At 33.0% G+C, this 20,713-nt stretch overlaps 1 protein-coding gene across 1 annotated transcript; it reads left to right on the forward strand.

Moving 5' to 3' along the window:
- Window positions 1-2,499: 2,499 nt before the first annotated feature.
- Window positions 2,500-17,670, forward strand: LOC126816263 (HMG domain-containing protein 3). Its single transcript, XM_050542553.2, has 21 exons — window positions 2,500-2,623; window positions 3,026-3,227; window positions 4,475-4,582; window positions 4,853-5,043; window positions 5,663-5,804; window positions 6,330-7,108; window positions 7,420-7,497; window positions 8,380-8,479; window positions 8,787-8,942; window positions 9,622-9,725; window positions 10,147-10,311; window positions 12,312-12,342; window positions 12,594-12,703; window positions 13,223-13,603; window positions 13,782-13,846; window positions 14,103-15,039; window positions 15,138-15,223; window positions 16,141-16,246; window positions 16,444-16,572; window positions 16,880-16,923; window positions 17,599-17,670. Exons 1-6 carry the CDS (start codon window positions 2,561-2,563, stop codon window positions 6,641-6,643), a joined length of 1,020 nt encoding a protein of 339 aa, XP_050398510.2. The 5' UTR covers window positions 2,500-2,560; the 3' UTR covers window positions 6,644-7,108; window positions 7,420-7,497; window positions 8,380-8,479; window positions 8,787-8,942; window positions 9,622-9,725; window positions 10,147-10,311; window positions 12,312-12,342; window positions 12,594-12,703; window positions 13,223-13,603; window positions 13,782-13,846; window positions 14,103-15,039; window positions 15,138-15,223; window positions 16,141-16,246; window positions 16,444-16,572; window positions 16,880-16,923; window positions 17,599-17,670.
- Window positions 17,671-20,713: the final 3,043 nt, after the last annotated feature.

Raw genomic sequence — 20,713 nt, forward strand, 5'->3', positions numbered from 1 at the left:
ACATGAAGCAGCTGAAGAGAAACATAAATCTTCCACAACAGCAGAGCATAAAATAAAATGCCCTCACTGTCAGAACAACTACTCTAAGTCAAATTTAAATAAACACATAAAAAAGTGTATTTCGAAAACAAAAAGCTTGTCTAATGCCGTAATCGACCCAGCATCTAGCATTTTTTTGGTAACAAAGGGACATGGTGGGGCATATCACCCCATTCATGTGCAGGAGTCAGCAACTGGAGAAAAACAATCTTTACATTGTTCAGAGGAAAAGTGTAATGACACATCTCATGCATTTTCTCGTGGTGGAATTGGGGCATTTGCGTGTCAACATATATTAAGTGTTCTAAATGCTCCAAGTTTCCCACAACCCCAAAGACAAATCAATGTTGAAGACATTGAAAAGGTTATTGGACAAAACGTCATCAAACGGAACAGTAGAGCTGCTATTCTGGATGTTATAGCTAAATGTGTTGGTGAAATTCCATTGGCAGTTTGGTGGAATCCATCTGTGCTAGAGAAATTAAGTGGATATTATTACATATCAGTTTTTACAGCTACGGACAAATTTTACACTAATTTTCAAAGAGTCATAGTGAGATTCAATGCTGAATCGGGACAATTTGATTGCCCGTGTTCAAAAGGGGGTTTGAAGGGATGTGTACATAAATCTATATCAAAAATCCATATGTGTATCAACCGCCCAGATTTGATAACTGAGAAAGCTGGGAAAAATGAAGAAAAATCTGAGAAACTAGAAAATGATAAATCTATACTGGAAAACACAGAATATCGAAATAGATATAAAAAAATACCAATTGACATTCAAGATTATCTGAATGTGAACATTGATTTAATCGAAATGGTGAAACTGTATGAAGAAACTTGTGTGTTTTGTGAGGTACCATTGTTCCAGTATAAACAACCAGCAAAAGCTAAAATATACGCTAGTATAGAACCAAACACGATAAGTCTTGACAGGTTTAATAGTTGAATATACTTAGAGGAAATAGGATACGATCAGGACCCGTAAAAATACTTCCAAGTGTCTTACCTTAAATCGGTATTCAGGGTCTACTGTATTTTACATACACTTGGCTATGTGAAAACTGCAGACTTGAAATATGGAATACCAACACTAGCCAAAAAGCATGAATGGAATAACCTCCACTGCCAAAAATCACTATACTCTATCAAAATCATAGTTGTTATTACTAGGAAAATATTTGTGGAAATATATTGTAACCGAAAATGGTATGACTATAATGTATGATAAAAATTATGATAGTACGCATTTCTTGCCGGAACAGCTGGTTTCGTAGATGTTTTTCAATAGTGGGAGAAAAATGATGGATATTGTAAACTTTATTATTTTTACAATTTAAAACGAATATAAAGAATCATATTAGCAATACACAGGGCTATTCGGGGTTGTTTATCAATCATTTGAGAAATTCATAGAAATTGTGTCAGTTGCTACATTTTAGAATCCCAGATTCCTGGCCATTACCTAGGCAATCGGTAACTCAAGAAATTATTTGTGAACCATTGGTGGCACGGTTCGGTCAGCATATTTGTAAATTTATACAAACTAAGACAAAAACATGTAGCAATCAAAACTACAATGGAATATCATTGCAATGTGAAATTTACAAATAAATTTAAAGCATCAAACTTTATTATATGACAGTCGTGATGATAGATGATTGGGGAAAAAACATGACCATTTCGGTTGTAGTAACCTAACACTATTACCTCTCTACAAAATCAAAGCTGATGATCAAAAAATAAAAACATTTGATGCCAGTTATGCTCAGCGACATTGTCCTTTGTTTAAATCTCACTTAACTTTAAGGTACCTCCCATGGATTTTTCCCACTTAAACTGGCCTTTGAATACCACTAAAAGGCGGCTTAAGTTTAAGGGAAAATTCGATACTTAACACCACATTTGAATACCACTTACCAATTTAACTTACAAAATGAAATGAAATGGGGTTTAACGTCCTACTGTTCTGCGCCTAACCTGGGCTAATGAAGTTACATATATTTGAACTCTAGTAGTTAAGTGACTATAATCTTAGACTTAGATCCTTTGAATACGGATCCTGATCTTCAAATCACAGTGAAAGCAATTGTACCTAGTTGACTTACATTTATCATCTGATTCTTTTGAAATTGTTGTCGTAAATGACTTCCAGAGTTAATGCCCTTGATAAGTTTGTAGAACCTTGTGAACTGTGAAACGACGAATATTATAATACAATGTAAATGTCCGCAAACACATACAAAAGAATATGCATCAACCCAAGGTTGTTGTCCACTGGCTGACGCTTTAGTTGCTGTGGGCGTATGTTTTGTTGCCCGGCAACCTATCTTTGGGTGGAATTATAAAAGGTATAGAATAATTCATTTAATCACAAGTGTTTATTAAAGTTGTTGTCATAATCATTAGAGCATAAAGATGTTTTATTCAATTTTTTACAGGAGTAACTGTCTATGTAAAAGAATGCCCTGATTGTAGTTTTCAGTTTAGGTATAATGAATACAAAGATGGCTTGCACATGTACAATAATACTACAATAGTAACTCTACAATTATGTTTACTTTTGAGAACTGGTGTACAGGTATGGTTAAAATTTATAACAACTGGTACTATGGCTTACTTTTGTAACATTTGAAAAGGAGTAATCCATTTAAACATTGACTCGCCATGTTATTTAATGGTCTGTTTTATTTTGGAGTGGGTGTCACTGTTTCAATTAATCTTTGAATTTGAAACATGGTGGGGATTTGATGATATACAATTTTAGAATGTGATAATTAAAGATATGGCACAACCCACACAAAATGACAGTACTGTAACAAACATAATATACCCACCCACATTCAAGAGCTATTTATTTTTTTATTGACTTGTCGTATATGGAATGGAAGTGAAGAGGGTCAATATTGTTTATCGTGCTTTTCCATTTCCAATAGTAATTTCATAATTAGCATTGTCCAAAATGTTTATTTTTATTTTCCAGAAACATGTTGCTGTTGGTCGAATGTGTTCCATATTGGAGGAAGCATATAAGGGTGTCCAATTCCCTCAGCATATATTAGATGCTTATATTCATTTTGAGTCATTAACCGACCATTCATATGACTTCAATTGTATTCGATGTGGCCATTATCCCCCAATTATAATTTTAGATGCAAATAGAAAATCAAGCTTTTCTTTACAAGGTAATGCAAATTCTTAAGTCAGAGCATGTATGAAAATTAAGTTTTATGGTTTAGTGGTATTTCACAATAAAATAAAAATCTTTAATAATATCTGTACAGAGTACAAGTTTAACATAAATATAAAGACACAAAACGGCCAATTTAATAATTTAATTAATCATCCTCTACAGTCACACTGTATTAGTACTGGTAGGAAATTGCAGGTATTTTACAATTTTACTGTGACTAAGATAATAATATTTGTTTATGCAATTGGGTGTGTGTTGCTTTATATATTTTTTATTGTGCCCCACTTTTCGAAGAAAGCATGGGACTATGAAAATGGGTTCCTCTATCTGTCTGTCTATCCGTCACACTTTTTGGGACACAATAACTCTTTTTCTAATTGAGCTAGAATGTTCACACTTGGTGTACATGTAGGTGCTTATTAGGTCAATGCCAAGATGAGCATTTTCTGCTTAGGGTAAGCGGAGATAAGAAATTCGATTGGTTGATGCTTTGGGACACAATAACTTTAGTTCTAATTAAGTGAGAGTGATGAAACTTGTTTTCATTATATCATTACCTTGACTAAGTTCGATAATGAGCATTTTCTATTCAGGGTAAGCAGGGCGATAAGCAATTTGATTGGTCAAAACTTTGGAGCACAATAACTCTTCTTCTAGTTGAGGTAGAATGTTCAAACTTGGTGTAGGCATTCATTAGGTGAATGCCTTGATGGAGTTTGATGATAAACTTGTCTGCTTACGGTAAGCAGAGATAAGCCATCTGATTAGTTGATGCTTTAGGGCCAATAACTTTATATCATGATGATGAGAATTTTCTGCTTAGGCTAAGGATTGATAAGTAATTTGATTGGTCAAGACTTCAGAACATGTTTAAACTTGATGTTGATGTTCATTAGGTGACTGAGTTCAATGATTAACATATCACGCTAAAGCTAAACAGCTAAGCAATTTTATTGGTGGATGCTTTGGGACCAGATAACTTTGATTCTATCTGAACTTGATTATTTTTTTTGATTACTTGATACTTTTGAAAAAAATAAATGTGAGATTAATTAATATGTGTCATCTATTTATTTGGGGATTTCGGCGGGGGACATCAGCCTCACTGTTGGCTTGTTTAGAGCTCTAGCCCATTTACCTACTAATTAACATATGTACATATAATAAAAATGATTTTTTCTTAGATCATTGCAGGGCTCTAATAGTTTTGCTTCAACATACTAATTTATTTGTTTATAGGTGAATCTATTAGGGAGCCAGATACACATATAGAGAATGCTGCACAAATGGATAAATTTTGGAAACAAGTTACAGATAACATTGTTGCATCGCCTATGTGTTCCAAAGGTATGTACATGTACATACATCTTTCCATATATAAAATATACAAAACATAATTTGCATAAATTATAATTCAAACTGGGCATGTTATATGCAAAAATGAATTATGTTGAATAGCCAACTGTAATTTACAGGTAAATATCTAACACATGTGATGTCCTCAGCATTGGCTTATATTAGCACTTACAAATGTGACAACCAAAATATGCAACAATATATTAAATTTGCAATATATGTTTTCTTTTTCTCATTTATGATGTCTGTTTAATTTTCTAGATATTTTGAATCCATACAAAGTTGATGTACAGTACCAAAATTGGTCACAATGGATGGCACCAGATAGTGTATTTCCCTCCGGAGTTGTAAATACAGAACATAAAAAGGTACCTTTTACAAAGAATCCCAATGATGAAAATCCCACTGTATTAACAGACGAATACATTGATACACTTTTGTGTGAAGGCAGTGTAAGTATATTTCCACTTTCATTTCCCTAAAATGTTCTATTATGATAAAAATTCAAATCCCGATCAATCCAATCACAATAGGAAATGGAATGAAATAAAATGGGGTTTAACATCCTATTATTCTGCTCTGACTGGAAGTAATGATGGGCAATAATTTGCTACTATCATATGCGTTGAAGTTCCGATAGGGTTAAAAAAAAGTTCCCCACTCGATTTCTTTTTTATCGCAGACTTGGCAATTTATCTAATACCAAATGTACTCTTTGACATTCAATTTAATGCTGAAGGAAGCAGTCTTACGATAATCAGAAATAAAAACAAAGACTTGTATTCTGGTTAATATTAGCTTGATGTGGGTTTTGAATTTCAAAAGGCATACAGACCTGCCTGAAATACAAAGTTAAAATAATGCCAATGTTGACAGCATCTACCTTATGTAAGGTTTACGAATGGCAGCTAATGCCCTGGTCATAATAGTCAGCAGTTCGGAGGTTTGACAAATGACTACTCCTTATCACATGCAAATGTGGAATCAAAACCATGGCACTCAATGACGCATTAACCATTCTGCCATCCAAGATCCCATACCAAATCTACCTTTACACAAATTTTTTTGTAGGCAAAATTAGTTAAAGATATTGCTAAAGATGTTGGGGTTGACAGTAGTGGTTCCAAGATGGATATAATTGTTAGACTACAGCATAAGGCCAAAAAGAAAAGTCTTTTCAAAAAGATTTTTACCAAACTCTGGGGACGATCTGGTAAGTAATATAGAAATAGATGAATCATTTATCTGGTTATCAGGAATCTCATGCCAGTACATTGGTACACATATGGAATAGCCCTTAGTCTATAAATTTCATGTCCTGGTATGTAATTTTTTATTCTTACTATAAAGGAAGTCTTGGTTAATTGGACTTTCTAGAAAGTTGATGATGCATTTCTGTCATGTGGATATGTCTTAATAACAATTTATATAATGTGCAAATAACAGATTTAGCTGGAACATAGTGTATGTTTTATTGAGGGTCACTTTTGAATTGTTAGCATCATTGCTGCCGGGTTATGGCTCTTGATAGAAATTTTATGGCCAACTATTTATGTAGAGCTTAAGTGTGTAATATAGACTTTCTCATGTGTGGGGGGCATTATGCTTTATCAGACCAAATTACAAACATTGCACACTGATTGGCATCTGAAATTAGCCAGAGAAATGGTCCACTAGCCACATATTAAACACATTAAATTTTTTATGTTTTTGTCATCTACATTATTTATTTTATTAGGTGGAATTTTGGTTATGGCATGCCCCCATGGTATATGCTATGGTATTAAGCACTTAATTAGAGCAGAAAGTGTGCGTGACCATATTGACATGATCTTGTCAATGAAACATCAACCAACAATTGTGATCAATGACTTGTCAAATATTTCTGCGGCGCACGGAAACAACCGAAAAAAGAATATGTTTGCACCACATAAAGGCCGCGTTGTAGATTCCAGTATAGAAAATTTGAATCTCCTAGAAAGGAAACAATTGGATAGAGATATGCCATGTTTTAATTCATTTCATCAAAAATATCATGTTGAACCACTGTAGACCATAACTTTGGAACTGATTTTCATCCTGTGACTCACACAAGTGAGCATCTAATGCTATCGGATTCATTCCATTTAAAAAATCTTGGCCCGGGATTTGATCAATTAAGAGATCTATCACTAATTAGACAGCTAAGAGGAAAAATAAACACACAGATCGTGGAACAAATTATCAGTGAACTTAATAAAAATTTATATTTTGTGAATCAAATGACTATTCCCCATCACCTATTTATAAGTAGACTACACTTACATTTGATGAATGTAAAAAAAAATGAATCCATTTTGAAGACAATGAAAAAAAACATTCCGCACGGTGTAGAAGAATTTCTAGCTGCAGATGGAAGAAAAATGTTTGTTTATCCAAATGTTAATAAAACTGAAGCACACATCATTGATGATGAGGGTTCAAAACCCAATGTAGATAATATACCGTCTAATGTCAATTTTCATTGGCAAGGTCCAGGTTAGTAACATATAGCTCATCCGCTAAATGTCTTATTGGTTATAGTAATTTTTAAAAATTTTGATGACCTTATTCTACATGGTATTTGTGATGGAATTGAATTATATATTCTTAAATCTAGAAATATTACATGGGTTGCTAATGTGATTTGTGTAATTGATAAAAGCTATTTAAAGTAATAACTTTTGAATAAAAAAAAATCTATATGTGTGTGCTGGGAGTTTCATAACTATTAAATGATATCTGTATTAAAAAATTGCTATTTCCTATATTATGAACCATTGGTTATTTGGTTTAATGATATATTGTAGAATACAGAGGAATATTGAATTCACACCAAAATTGTTGGTTAAATAGCTCCTTTCAAGCAATTAATAGAATTTTACGGGGTAAGTTTTATTGTGTTTGAAATTGTGTTATCTACTCATTGTGCATTGAGCATGTTTTGGATTGATTGGTTGTGATATTTTGATTGGGTTAATGCTTTGGGACACAATGACTTTGATTGGAACATAACAACTCTGCTTTTAATTGATGTAGATGTTCAAAAGGTGCATGCCATGACTGCGTTCAATGATTAGCATTTCCTGCTAAAGCTAACCAGAGTTAAGCTATTTCATTGGTCGATGCTTATAGTTTGATTGCTTGATACTTTTGAAAAAGATAAACGTGCAATTAATTCATGTACGTGTCATCTATTTATTTCGGTTTTTTTGGCAGGGGACATCAGTCTCACTGTTTGCTTGTAATTATGGACATATTTTTACTGATCTAAAACATTGACAAATATGGATATATTTTAAACATTAAAGGGAACGGTATTGTATGTAATTTGCTTCATGATATATCACTTTTAATGCAGCATCACATGGTTGATGTAATGGTTCTCGGGCAGTTATTTATTTAACTACGTACTTCAGGGTTGACACGGGAAAGTCTGCATTTGCTTTAAATTAAGCATGAGACACACTCGTTCTAGAAAATGAAATATTTGTTAACAAAACGTGTGCCTAATCCACGGAAGAATACAGTACTTGTCAATATTACTTACTACTTCTGGTATTTTATTTAAATCTAGGCCATTACTCTGAAAGAGTATAGTATGAATTTATTGATATTAAAAATATGAAATATATGTTAATGTTTTAATATAAGTGTATAACATTTGTTTGAAGGTTTATTATAACTTTAATGATGATACTTTACATACATCAGCATTGATATAAATACATAACATTAATACATAAACTGTCCATTCAATCTTTTGTTAGACCCTGGTAACATTCCAGAGACCAATATGCCAGAAATATCACAATTTTTAAGGAGTTGGCATCATTGAACAGGGAATCAATAGACCCAAATGAAGTTTTGGTTAGTATATTTTCCTAAATTTATATACTACTTATTGGAAGTGTACTGGGGACTTAAAACTGCTCCTGAACACTGGAATTCGATTGATGTTTTGCATTTGATTTTTAAAAAGTGTATTACAAAAAATAACTTATTTATGAACATTTCAAAATTTTTCACAGTCAGTACATTTGTTATTCCCTTAGTTATTTAATGCCCTGTGAGCAGTACACTACCCCTTTCTTGTGAATTGTTGTCATCAAATTTTAAAGACAAATAAAGAGATATGAAAAGACACATACACACACATACTTTTCTCTAATTACAGGTCTTGTTGTCATCAACTGGATTTACATATAATCAGCAACAAGATGCCCATGAGTTTTTAACATTGATCATGTTTCCTGAGCTACATAATTTAGGATTGTGTGAGCCAACTGTCATCCAGAATAAAAGAGATTGTTTAACTTGTGGCGATTCAAAGGTAAAATTATTAAGATTATACAAAAACAAGAAAATGTCACCAACATTTATTTTTTAGTCATTAGTAAACAAATTCATTTTATAAACTGAAAATGAAATAAGAACTGTTGCTTTACAAAATGATTGTTACTGTTTATAACATAGTATTTGGTTTGTCTACAGGCTGGAAATCTGAATGGATCATCTTGGAACTTGGCATATTTATTCCAAGGATAGCAGCTATTTATATTCTTCCATATACAAACCCCTGGGGCTGAGCCACACCCAGTTTTTGTGTGTTTATCATCTGTAGGCTGGAATTCTGAATGGATCATCTTGGAACTTGGCATATTTATTCCAAGGATAGCAGCTATCTATATTGTTCCATATACAAATCCCTGGGGCTGAGCCACACCCAGTTTTTGTGGATCATCTTGGAACTTGGCATATTTATTCCTTATACCGTAAAAACTGCAACTATTTATTTTTGGTGCATGCCCGACAACTTTTTTGTTAATAATTAATCTGTCAATTTTGGCAAAACAAACCAAACACCTAGCCTTCTTAGCCTGTATTATATTACAGTCGTTGCACCAATTTCATATTTCATTCTCTTCATTTTAAAATGTACCATATCAGTGAAAGCAGGAATGTAGACGTATATTAATTAACGGTAGCAATGCTCTTGCTTTATTTGGTAGATGGATGTGCCAGAAGAACATTTTTTAATTAGTGTATCTGTAGGGCGGAACATACAAAAGAGCCTGGATAAATATTTTCGACCATTTCAGCACCACCAGGAAAGGTACTTTTAATATATTTTTAATAATCTGTTTGTTCCTTTCTGTAAAATATGTGACCAGACGAGAAGTATCATTTTCTGAGTTGTTATATTAAGTAAGGGGACATTCACGGCAAGATTGGTTGCTTACATTGGATTTTCACGAGTATTATGAACAAAATAATGAGATATTAACTGGTGAACCAAGTTTTCTTGATTTCTCTGTACTATTTATAATAACATGTGGGTACTGTGATGATATTACTTATAAAATAACGTCATAAATTCAAATTATGGCTTTCAAATATATTTCTTATTTCCATCAAAAATAGAATTTTGGCGTTTGTGTACAATATTTATATATGTATTTTAAACTTATATTATTGATACAGTGTTTAAATTATGTTGTTATAAAGCATAACATTTTGAAAAAAATTTATTTTAGTAACTGTACTAAATGTGGTTCAGAATCTATAAAACTCGAACAACATAGACTAAAGAATTTTCCAATGGTTTTATCTATTCATCTGCAAAGATTCAATCAGATACATTTGCCTGGAAATAGTGGTTTGATGTTGACTAAAAATGATACTAACGTTGATGTCGAAAGGTAATAATGTATTAAAATTGTTTATAAATTTTACTGTATGATAAATATTGAAATAGTAAGTGTTGTAATTTTTGTGGCACACTCACAAATCCAATTATTTATTTAATTTATAAAATCCAATTTTACAAATTGGACCACCTTTTTCATAATTTTACCACCCAAAAGCACAATTTATGCATCCTAGTTGTCACTTGGGCCATTTAACCTCGTTAGTCATCCCATCTTTATTTGGTGTATCAAACACTGAATTAACTATGCAACTTTATTACTCCTATAAATTTGCAAAGAGATAGATGTGTATATTGATGAAATTGGACAAATTGCTACTTATAGATTAGCTTCAATGATAGTAAGTATTTAATTAATAACATTTAGAAAATGATGCATTAAAAATATGTAATAAAATAAGTATAATTTAATTTATGTGATGTGTGTTTTGATTTAGGTAATCACAGTTAAAAAGATTATTAAATCGTGCCAGCGTCCACAATTACTTATGGATGCTTTAGAGGCTAAAGTTAATATCCGATTGACTGTCTAAGGTTTACGATAATTGATTATTTTGAAATATTTTGTGGACATTCATTGACTTTAAATTTATAGGCACTGTTTATGGTGTAGTAGGACAGGGTTCGGATACTGGATGCAGCGGCAGCTAATGTCATGAAAAAAACAATAAACAAGATATAATTTGATACTTTTTTTTATAAATGTTTCAAATGATTGATTTGCCCGAAATACTAAACAGAAATCATGATCTTTTTACGCCAATGTCTATTTCTCAAACTACGGAATGAATTAACTCACTGTGGTGAATCGATTCATCGATCCTGTACAGCCCGTTAACCCACTATTAAAAACGAAATCACCGAATTCTCCCTCACGAATCAAGTGAAAAGGCCGCAATGCCTATATCTCCAGTGTCTGACAGTAGAACGCAATTTCTAAACTACTAGAACACCATTAAAAACGAAATCACCGAATTCTTCCTCACGAATCAAGTGAAAAGGCCGCAATGCCTATATCTCCAGTGTCTGGCAGTAGAACGCAATGTCTAAACTACTAGAACACCATTAAAAACGAAATCACCAAATTCTTCCTCACGAATCAAGTGACCAAATTCCAATATGGTTTAGTACGTGGATCGATTCAGCGATCCCCACAGCGAAGCCACAAGTAGATCCAAATTATACTATTGTCCCCCAAATCAGAACTATTATCTAAGAGTAAGAAATGAGCTCAAACAATCTAGCCCAAATATAAAAGAAATGGAAATCAACACAATCTGGTTGATATGAGGCGATTATCGACTCTGACAACCCATCTGTGTCTTATATATGATAAGGTTACCTTACCTCGGGAGTTACTAACTGAAACTCCCCTCGGGAGTTACTAACTGAAACTCTCCTCGGGAGTTACCAACTGAAACTCCCCCAGATGAATGATACGCATCCAGTTTTATAGTCGAAGCATGCACGTGCACGATAGTTGATTGGCTCGCATACGCCAAGCAAGTAGACAAATGGATGAGTTTGGGCGACTGGTTTGAAATTCTTTATGCACATCAGGCGACACTACCACAATGGTCATGAGGCAAAGAAGCCCATTGAGAAGCCCAAAAATTATTCCAGGGTTATGGCACTTGGCCTCTTTAAAAAGTCTTGGAGAAGCTCTTGGGGTAAACTTAATTTTGACTTAAACTTATACACAGTGTTTACAGTCATGAGACAAAGAAGCCTATTCATTTTCAAGGATTTCCATAAGTAAAAAATCTTGTGAATGCTCTCGAGGCTAAAGTTATAAATAATGAGACAAACAAATTGTAATGATTTCGGATAATTACTACATGGGTTATTACTAGTGTGTTGTAAATGTTTTCATTACTGACAACCCTTGTTGACTGCCCAGACGACCTGTTGGCATATGTTTCATTGCCTGTCAACCTTTTGTAGTATGTTACTGTATAATATTAAAAAATACCTTCTGTTCATATTTTTCAGTGTCATCAAGGTACTCTACAAGCTGGTCATTGTGAGTGTTACTAACTATAATATACATATAAGATGTATTGCATTTAATTATTAAGATACAAAGTGAAACATAAGGATCATCAGTCAACGGGTGACATCATGTGTGTATACTATCTGCCTGTAATGAATAAATTAAGCAATTACACAATTTTGACAGACAAAAATGCCTATAGCAGTGTGTTTTTACCTCATACAACTCCATTTAGTAGCAATTTCAGTTTATTAATTAGGTTTTTATATTTTTTTTAATAGACTATACAGTGAATACATCGGTTATCGATAATGAAACATTTGTTTGTTTAAATGATGCGGAAATATTTACAACAAAATCTTTGCAGATAAATGACCAGTTAGACACAAAGGTACACTTTATATTACATGTTATTTTCATGCTAAACAGAGATTGTTGGTGAAAAATTTCATGGCTTCCAACAATTAGCAAGTGGTGGTACGATTTTTAGTGCTGAATCCCTTTCTAAAAAGCACACATGGAATGTGATGGCATATTGTTGTTGCCCATGTCGGTCGGTCATCCACCATTTCTTGTGAACACTCTTCAAACTGAATTTATCATGTGATTGTTTTGAAATTGATATATGTTTACATTAGTGATATGAAGAAGCCTATTACATTTAAATAATTTCCATGAATTTTTCCTGGAGTTATGGCCCTTGTTTCACTATGAAGTTTATTTGCATCCTTTCAGTTAGTAAAACGAAGAAGCCTATTAAATTTCAGCAATTAAATATGTGACAACCCTTTTTGAGCACAAATTAGCTGCTGTGGATGTTTTTTAATTGTCTGGCAACCCATCTTTTCCATTATGGTCCTTTATAGTTAAGATAAATATAGTTGACAATTTATATTCTTTATTTTAACAGAGGAGCTGTTACATACTTTTTTATGAAAAAATAGAAGTTGCGAGCTTTCAAATGGACGAAAATGTTCCTGAAACTTATGTTGATGATGATGAGGTTCCTAATACTCATAGTGGGGACATTGATAGTGAAATTCCTGAAAATATTAGTGATGATACTCACAGTTCCGAGACACTCAGTGTGGAAAATGATGTTCAGGAGACTCAAGATATACATGAAGACAAATCTGAAATTTATCATGTAGATACTGAAATGCCTGTTGAAATAAGTTCAAGCTCATCAAATGCATCATGTGTTCTATCGCTGAAAGCTGAATCAAGCAGCCCATTACCAGATCTTTTTGAGGATTCAGATGCTCATGTTTTTAAAAGCAAATTGAACAAGGTAACTTTTTGTAATTAGTAACACACATTGTATAATCTTGGTTGTAGATTCATTCCATTATGACATCTACTTAAATTTAGTTAAATACAGGTACTTCACTATGTCACGCTTTTCATATAAAATATACACAATATAGTATTATGGGTATTATTTTGAGATATATTTTTATTTATTGTAGCCTAATTATTCAGCAGTGAAGAAAGAAAAGTTATACTGTATATGCCAGAAGCCAGATGATGGAAGGTATGATTTATATCTTATATATTTCTCAATATATGTATTGTCAAAAATAACTAACTTATCATTGTTCAGATTTTAGAACAGTAGTTGTAAATACAAACAGGTGTAAATTATTCATCAAGTTAGTCATGAAAAAATGGTTGCACTGATATATTTATGAATGTTTATTTATTGTATAAAATGTCAAATTTATTATATTGAAAAAGGATTTTTCAAATCATTGATTATTAAAATTGTCCTTGCCTTTATTGTTTTGTAGACTGTATGTGAATTGCATAGTTTGTAAAAAGTGGTTTCATCCTTCATGTCTGGAACAACCAAACAGCATTGCTGAAATTCCTTATTTTGCATGTAATACCTGTGTATATAATTCAAAGTAATTTCTAATACCCCCACATTGACATTGCCCCTTTTCCATTGTCCACAATTTCTTGTGAACACTCTACAGACTACATTAATCGTCTGATTGTTTTGAAATTGATAAATGTTTACTATAGTGAGACGAATCCTATTGAATAATCAATATTTTCTGGTAATTCCTTCTGGAGTTATGGTCCTTGTTTCACTTTATTTCACTTTGTGAAAAGAAAAAGTCTATTGACTAATGGTCTTTGTTTGGCTATGTTGAACCCTGTGAATGACAACAGTTATCATCTGATCTGTATGGGCATCATTTGAATAAGTGAAACGAAGAAGTCTATTGAATTTCCCCAATTTTCATCAATTCCATCTTTAGCCCTTGTTTTACTCGCTGAACATTGAATGCTCAAAGTGATCATCTGATCTGTATGGAATTTATATGCCTTGTTTGAATTAGTAAAACGGAAAAGGCCCTTGTTTAAGTTTGTAGCACCCTGTGAACCATCAAAGGAAGAGAAAAATTGTAATCTGATTTGTTATATTAAATTGTTTTGTAAATGCCTGTTACCTACAAGGGATTATTTATGTGATACCCCTTTTGGCTGCTCTGACAGTTTAACTGCTGTGGGCGTATGTTTCATTGCCTGGCAGCCTATATTATTTAATGTATCCAATAAGTTAGTTTTAAAGTATATTATCGTCAAGCATATTCAGTAAATAAATACAAGCTAAAAATTATTACAGGTTAATTCAGAACAGAAAACTGTTTTGGTCTTGCTCATTTCTCTTGCCAGTACAGAAATTATATGATTCTAATTTAAAAACTGCTTAGACAGGTGAGAGGTTACATTTATAAACTACTAATAATTCATAACACCCCAATTTACAATTTTTAATGCATTTTTACTTACAGAATGACACTTGCTAATTTCAGATAATACAAAATGGTAATAAGCAAGAGCCATCAATGAAATACTATGATCCAGCTGGTCATCCTCCTAGGAACCTAGATAAGCTAATGTAAGTGTGTTAAGTTTATTAAAAATCATATTCAATTGAAGGCTTGATCTTATTAAGCTCTTCACGTAATAGCCTGCCACTAATTTTGATTGGGTACAAGCCCAGCTTGAGAGCCTATAAGATTCCGCATTCATAGCGAATACCAAGTCTCGCGCTATTCAGCTAAAATGTTTCCCTGTGATAATCGAGTTTCAAAGTTCAAGGTTAGTTCAGTGTCAAGGTTTTCATGGAGTTCAAAAATCAATTGAATATATCAAGATTTGTATAATTTGACTTGTATCAGGATAATGTCATATTTTTCATTTTACCAGTTATATGAGAGAAAAAATGATTTTTGTCCCCTACCTTTCGAAGAATGCAGGGGACTATTAAAATGGGTTCATCTGTCTGTCTACCTTGACTAAGTTCGATGAGGAGAATTTCCTGTTTAGACTAAGGAGCAATAGGCAATTTGATTGGTCAAGACTTTGGAACATAACTCAACTTTTAATTGAGGTAGAATGTTTAAACTTGATGTAGACGTTCTTTAGGTAAAGGTCTTGAAGCAATTTCATTGGTCTATGTTTTGGGACAAGATGAAACTTAGTGTATAGATGTAGTTGATAATCAGTTTGATTGCTTGATAAATCTGCGATTAATTAATATGTGTCATCTATTTATTTTGTGATTTTGGCAGGGGACATCAGCCTCACTGTTGGCTTGTTATGTAAAGGATGGGAGTGAGGATATTAAATATTTTTATTATGTACACATGTATTATTAAATATAATATTATGGTGCTTGAAAGGGTTATGTACATGTATATTGACATGTCCTTAAAATTGTTTTGTAATGAACTCAAAAAGCATAAAGTAAATAATTAGTCAACATATACTGCAAGTTTAATTCCTTATGTATTGATTTTTTTTAAAATTCAGAGAATATCTATCTATTTGCTGCATAAAGCTGTCGGCTAGAACTGTAACAATTGAAAAGGGACCATACCAGTTAGATGGAATGGCATGCGGGGTGATGGTGTGTCAGGTTAGTACTTTTAATAATTTAAAAAAATTTATTTCAATTTCAATGTTTGATAGCTTTTATGCGATTTTAAGGACACACCACATATCTGACAAATAGCAGAATAGTTTCAATACATGATGTTTTCATCAAGATGATTAAATACAGATATGACAAATGTGTACACAGTTTAATGACTTGCTTCTTTTTTGTTTGTTTAGAGGTTGTTATATGAACTTTTTGAGGAAAAGTTTCCAAAGCAAACTGTGCATGACATCTTAAATTTTAGATACATAATAATTTGTACAATCTTGTTACAAGGTGAAACTGCCAAGTTTGAAGAAGAATCGGTAATATATATATTTATTTTTATTGTTAAGTATGGATTTGTGTAAATGTTGTTAATTTTATAAAAACAGCTGTATTCTGAAATTGTAACATTGCAATATTTCTATCTTCCTTGCTCTCCTTCTCTTTGCTCTGCTCTGTATGTCCATCTGTCTTTCTGTCTCTCCCTTGTCTCGTTTGCTCTGCTTTGTATTGTCCCTCTCTTCCTTGCTTTCTCTTTCTTTTATTCTGCTCTGAACATCCTACTTTTTGCTGTCTGTATGTCCATTTAGTTGCCTGTCTTTATTCTTTTTTGAATTTGTATTGCAGGGAGTTTCAAAAGTTAAAAAAAGAAAAACAGCACCAATAGACTTGTAAGTCATGCTTTTTAATCGCCCACAATGAAATGTGGTTGTATATTGTCAATCTATGGTGTTGAGGATGTGTTAAACAAGCATATATTTACACAACATGAATACCAGTGTGTTACCCAAACACTAACTTATACCTGAGACCCCCCAGTTTGTCTATTTTCAATATCAATTTCCCGATTATATTATTTCTAATTACATAATATTTGTTAAATAAAAGTCATTTATTACAACACTGGTGTGAAACAGCAGACAGCAAAAGGGAATTCATTTAAAGCTTTTAGATTTAGTTTTAAAGCTTAAAATGATTTTGTTAAACCCATATATGGCCAAAAAATCAGACACAACCTTAACACAAGTGTAACCCAAGACTTGAATTGACCTAATATGTCAACTGGCGTGGTTTCGATTCCCTGGTTGTTGGTGAGAAGGGGTAGGGTGGCCTGTCTAAAATGGAGGGTCTTCTCCCAGTCATACGGTTTCCTCCCACTGCTAAAGAACCCTACATGCAAGCAAATTATTGAAATAAAATTGAATCGTTTGTTAGTCCCGAAATGACTTAGCTTTCGGCGAGTGGACATTAAACCACATTTCTCTCGCTCCATTGCTTTAGGATATATACCTGAGTTTGATTACTAAATGGTATAATTCAATATTATACCTGTTTTATTTTTGTAGATCCAAACCATGTACCGAAACCGATGCTGAGAAAAGCGATTCTTCAAGTTATAATGTAAAATCTGTTCCAAGGTAAATATTTTATGGTGTTAGGTCAACCATTTAATACAGTATTAAGCAAAATGTTCAAATTGCAACCGCAAGAGAAGCAGCAGTTACAATCATTTATATTAGTAATAGTTCGCTCTGAGGTTTAATTCTTGTATATTTTCATATGGGCCACAAGACACAAGATTTACTCAAAGACAGTGGAATTCGGTTGTCTTTAGTGACGAATCTCGATTCACTTTGAGATTTGGCGATGGCAGGGCCTGAGTGTACCGAAGACGAGGTGAACGTTACGAGCAAGTATGCGTCAGAGAAGCTGACCGATTTGGTGGTGGCAGCGTCATGGTTTGGGGTTCTTTTTGTGCATAGGGACATTCTCCTCTTGTTGTTGTCCAAGGGAACTTAAATGCTGTCCAGTACAGGGATCAAATTTTGCAACCTGTTCTTCTTCCGTTTATGCAGAGACATGGGCCTGGACTAACGTTTCAACAAGACAATGCTCGACCCCATACAGCAATTGCTACCCAGAATTTTTGAAGAAATGCCGGTGTCCAAGTCCTGGATTGGCCGTCGCTTAGCCCCGACCTTAATCCTATTGAATACATCTAGGACGAACTGGGTCGACGTGTTCGTCAGCAAGTGAATCCACCACTGACGTTGCAAGACCTTCAACATGCTCTTGCTGAGCAGTAGCGACGTCTTCCTCGGGTAGTGTTTACTAATGTTCTGAGATCCATGAGAAGACGTTGTGTGGCAGTACGAGACGCTAGAGGAGGCCACAACCGTTAATAAACACTTTATTCCGATTGTTCTCCAAGTCTGTGAATTTCATTTTGGGGGGTACTGTGACATCACGAACGTTATCAATGTGAAGGACTTTCAGCGAGACGTATCTTTGCTTTCTGCTGATGTCAAGGTCGTCTGTGCACAACATAACACTAAAATAGTTGCCTTAAAACAAATATTTAAAATCTAGTCCCAAAAATCCCGGGTTTTTAATTTGGCTGAGTATATTAGCATATGTAGCATTCGAAAGAAAACAGCTTAAGACCAGGATTCCCCTTATCTCAGCAAATGCGCCATCAATTTGAGTATTTTTATGGTATGTGTATCTGTAAGGATACCTTAGACTATATTGAGAATGTGAATGAAATAATAAGCAATAAAAGCAATTTTCATAATGTTCAATGTTTAGTATAAAATGTATTTTAATTTTTAATTTTCATAACAATTTTTGGGGTATCTTTAGCGTAATTTTATTATATTGTTTCTCCTTTTTTATCCAGAAAGAAAACCTGATAACATTCATAAAAGAAATATGTTTGAATACTGAATGGTACGTGTACTTATAAGTTATTTGCGAAACAACGGTTAAGTTGCATATTTCTTTCTTTAGCCTTGATATATGTATGGGACAGAGGGAACGCTGTTTTATGCCTATATATCACAAAGATCTTGTGCATATTGGATTATGGCTACTGATTGTTTCAAAAATCGCGTTGTTAGCTTGTGGACCCTCTAGAAGTCACAATTTGAATTCAATTTAAAGAAAACATTTAAATATATCACCGTTACACATCAATCAAATTTCGTAAAACTAATGGACAAAATGGCCACTAAATGTTCGCACACAGTGTAAACGTATGTAATACCAAGGTTGTGGACACAATTTTTATCCCATTTTGATGAAAATTGAAATGTATGATTATAATCACAAGATCTTGGTTCCTTTGTGAATATCGGGCTGTAACTTCCTGGTTATGGCCTCTGATTGGACGAAAAATCAGGTTTTTAACTTGTGGTATCAATTTTTATCCGATTTTAAAAAGCTTTTATATGTATCACAGTTACACCCGAATGACGGTTGAGATGTTGAAAACCGTACCGAAACTGCCTGACAAAATGGTCGATCCTTGTACGCCTAGTATAAAAGTATGTAATACTAAGGTTATGGACTCTATAGATTTTGAAGAAACTTAAAATATATCTTTATATCCCAAATATATCAGTCCATTTCGATATTCGCACATTTCAGACCATAACTTCTTGGATTATGACCCCTTGTTGTTAGCTTGTTCTCAATCCATCTCTTGCAAAATGTGGGTGTATCTTGCCTTGCAACTGTTGGTGTATTATTATTATTTATAACTTGTACTGATTTAAATTCTGGTAATCCAAATTATGCAAATTATATATTTATAGATTTTGGTTATGCTCATTACTTCAACCCTTCTTTGTAAAACCAGTTCTAATATGAAATATATGCATTTGTAGAAACAGACCTGAACTGAAAAGAATTCATGCTTTATTGTTTGGAAAGCAAACCAGAAAAAAAATTGGGTTTGGACAGAAAGTACTCCATCAGAAGGTAAAACCATTTAGATTTTTGTTACCTATTAGCTTCATGAATTAGGCACTGATTAATAAAAAGACAAATAACAAAAGGAGGTTGTATTATTATTAAACTTTAGAAAGTCAAAGTTCATATTATTATAATAAAATAAATGGTTTCAGTACGTGGTTAATGTGATAAACTTATGTATTATTCACCTTTCAGAATTACACTACCAGACTACCAAATTTACTGCTTAAAGAACTTGTGAAGACCAAAAAAAGAAAATCAAAAATCTTCGCAAGACAAATTCCTTTTTTCAATTTTAAAATCAGCCCCTACTTGGAACAATACTTTGCCGACTTTGGGAAACATTCAATATACACATTTATTTTTGATATTATATGTAAAGAGGCTGTAATATTCATTTTAAAATTCAAGCAAAACCTAAGCTACATGGAAGCCAATAATGTATGCATTTCAACGGAAAAATCAAGTAAAAATTAAGTGGTGGAACATTTAAATAGATGAAAATGGTTCTAAAAGCACAATATTGTAATATGAATGTGGTTGTATATTGCCATCGCCCCTGACAGTCTATCCATCCGGTTTCCACAAAGTTAATATGAGATAAAGAAACTTATTGATTTTCAACAATTTTCGATTATTTCTGCCAGAGTTATGGCCCTTGATGATTTTGAAAATTCCTAAATCCGATTGACTTTAAATTTACAC

Source organism: Patella vulgata, chromosome 3 (assembly GCF_932274485.2).
Source record: "Patella vulgata chromosome 3, xgPatVulg1.2, whole genome shotgun sequence".
In the NCBI taxonomy this organism is placed as follows: Eukaryota; Metazoa; Mollusca; class Gastropoda; family Patellidae; genus Patella; species Patella vulgata.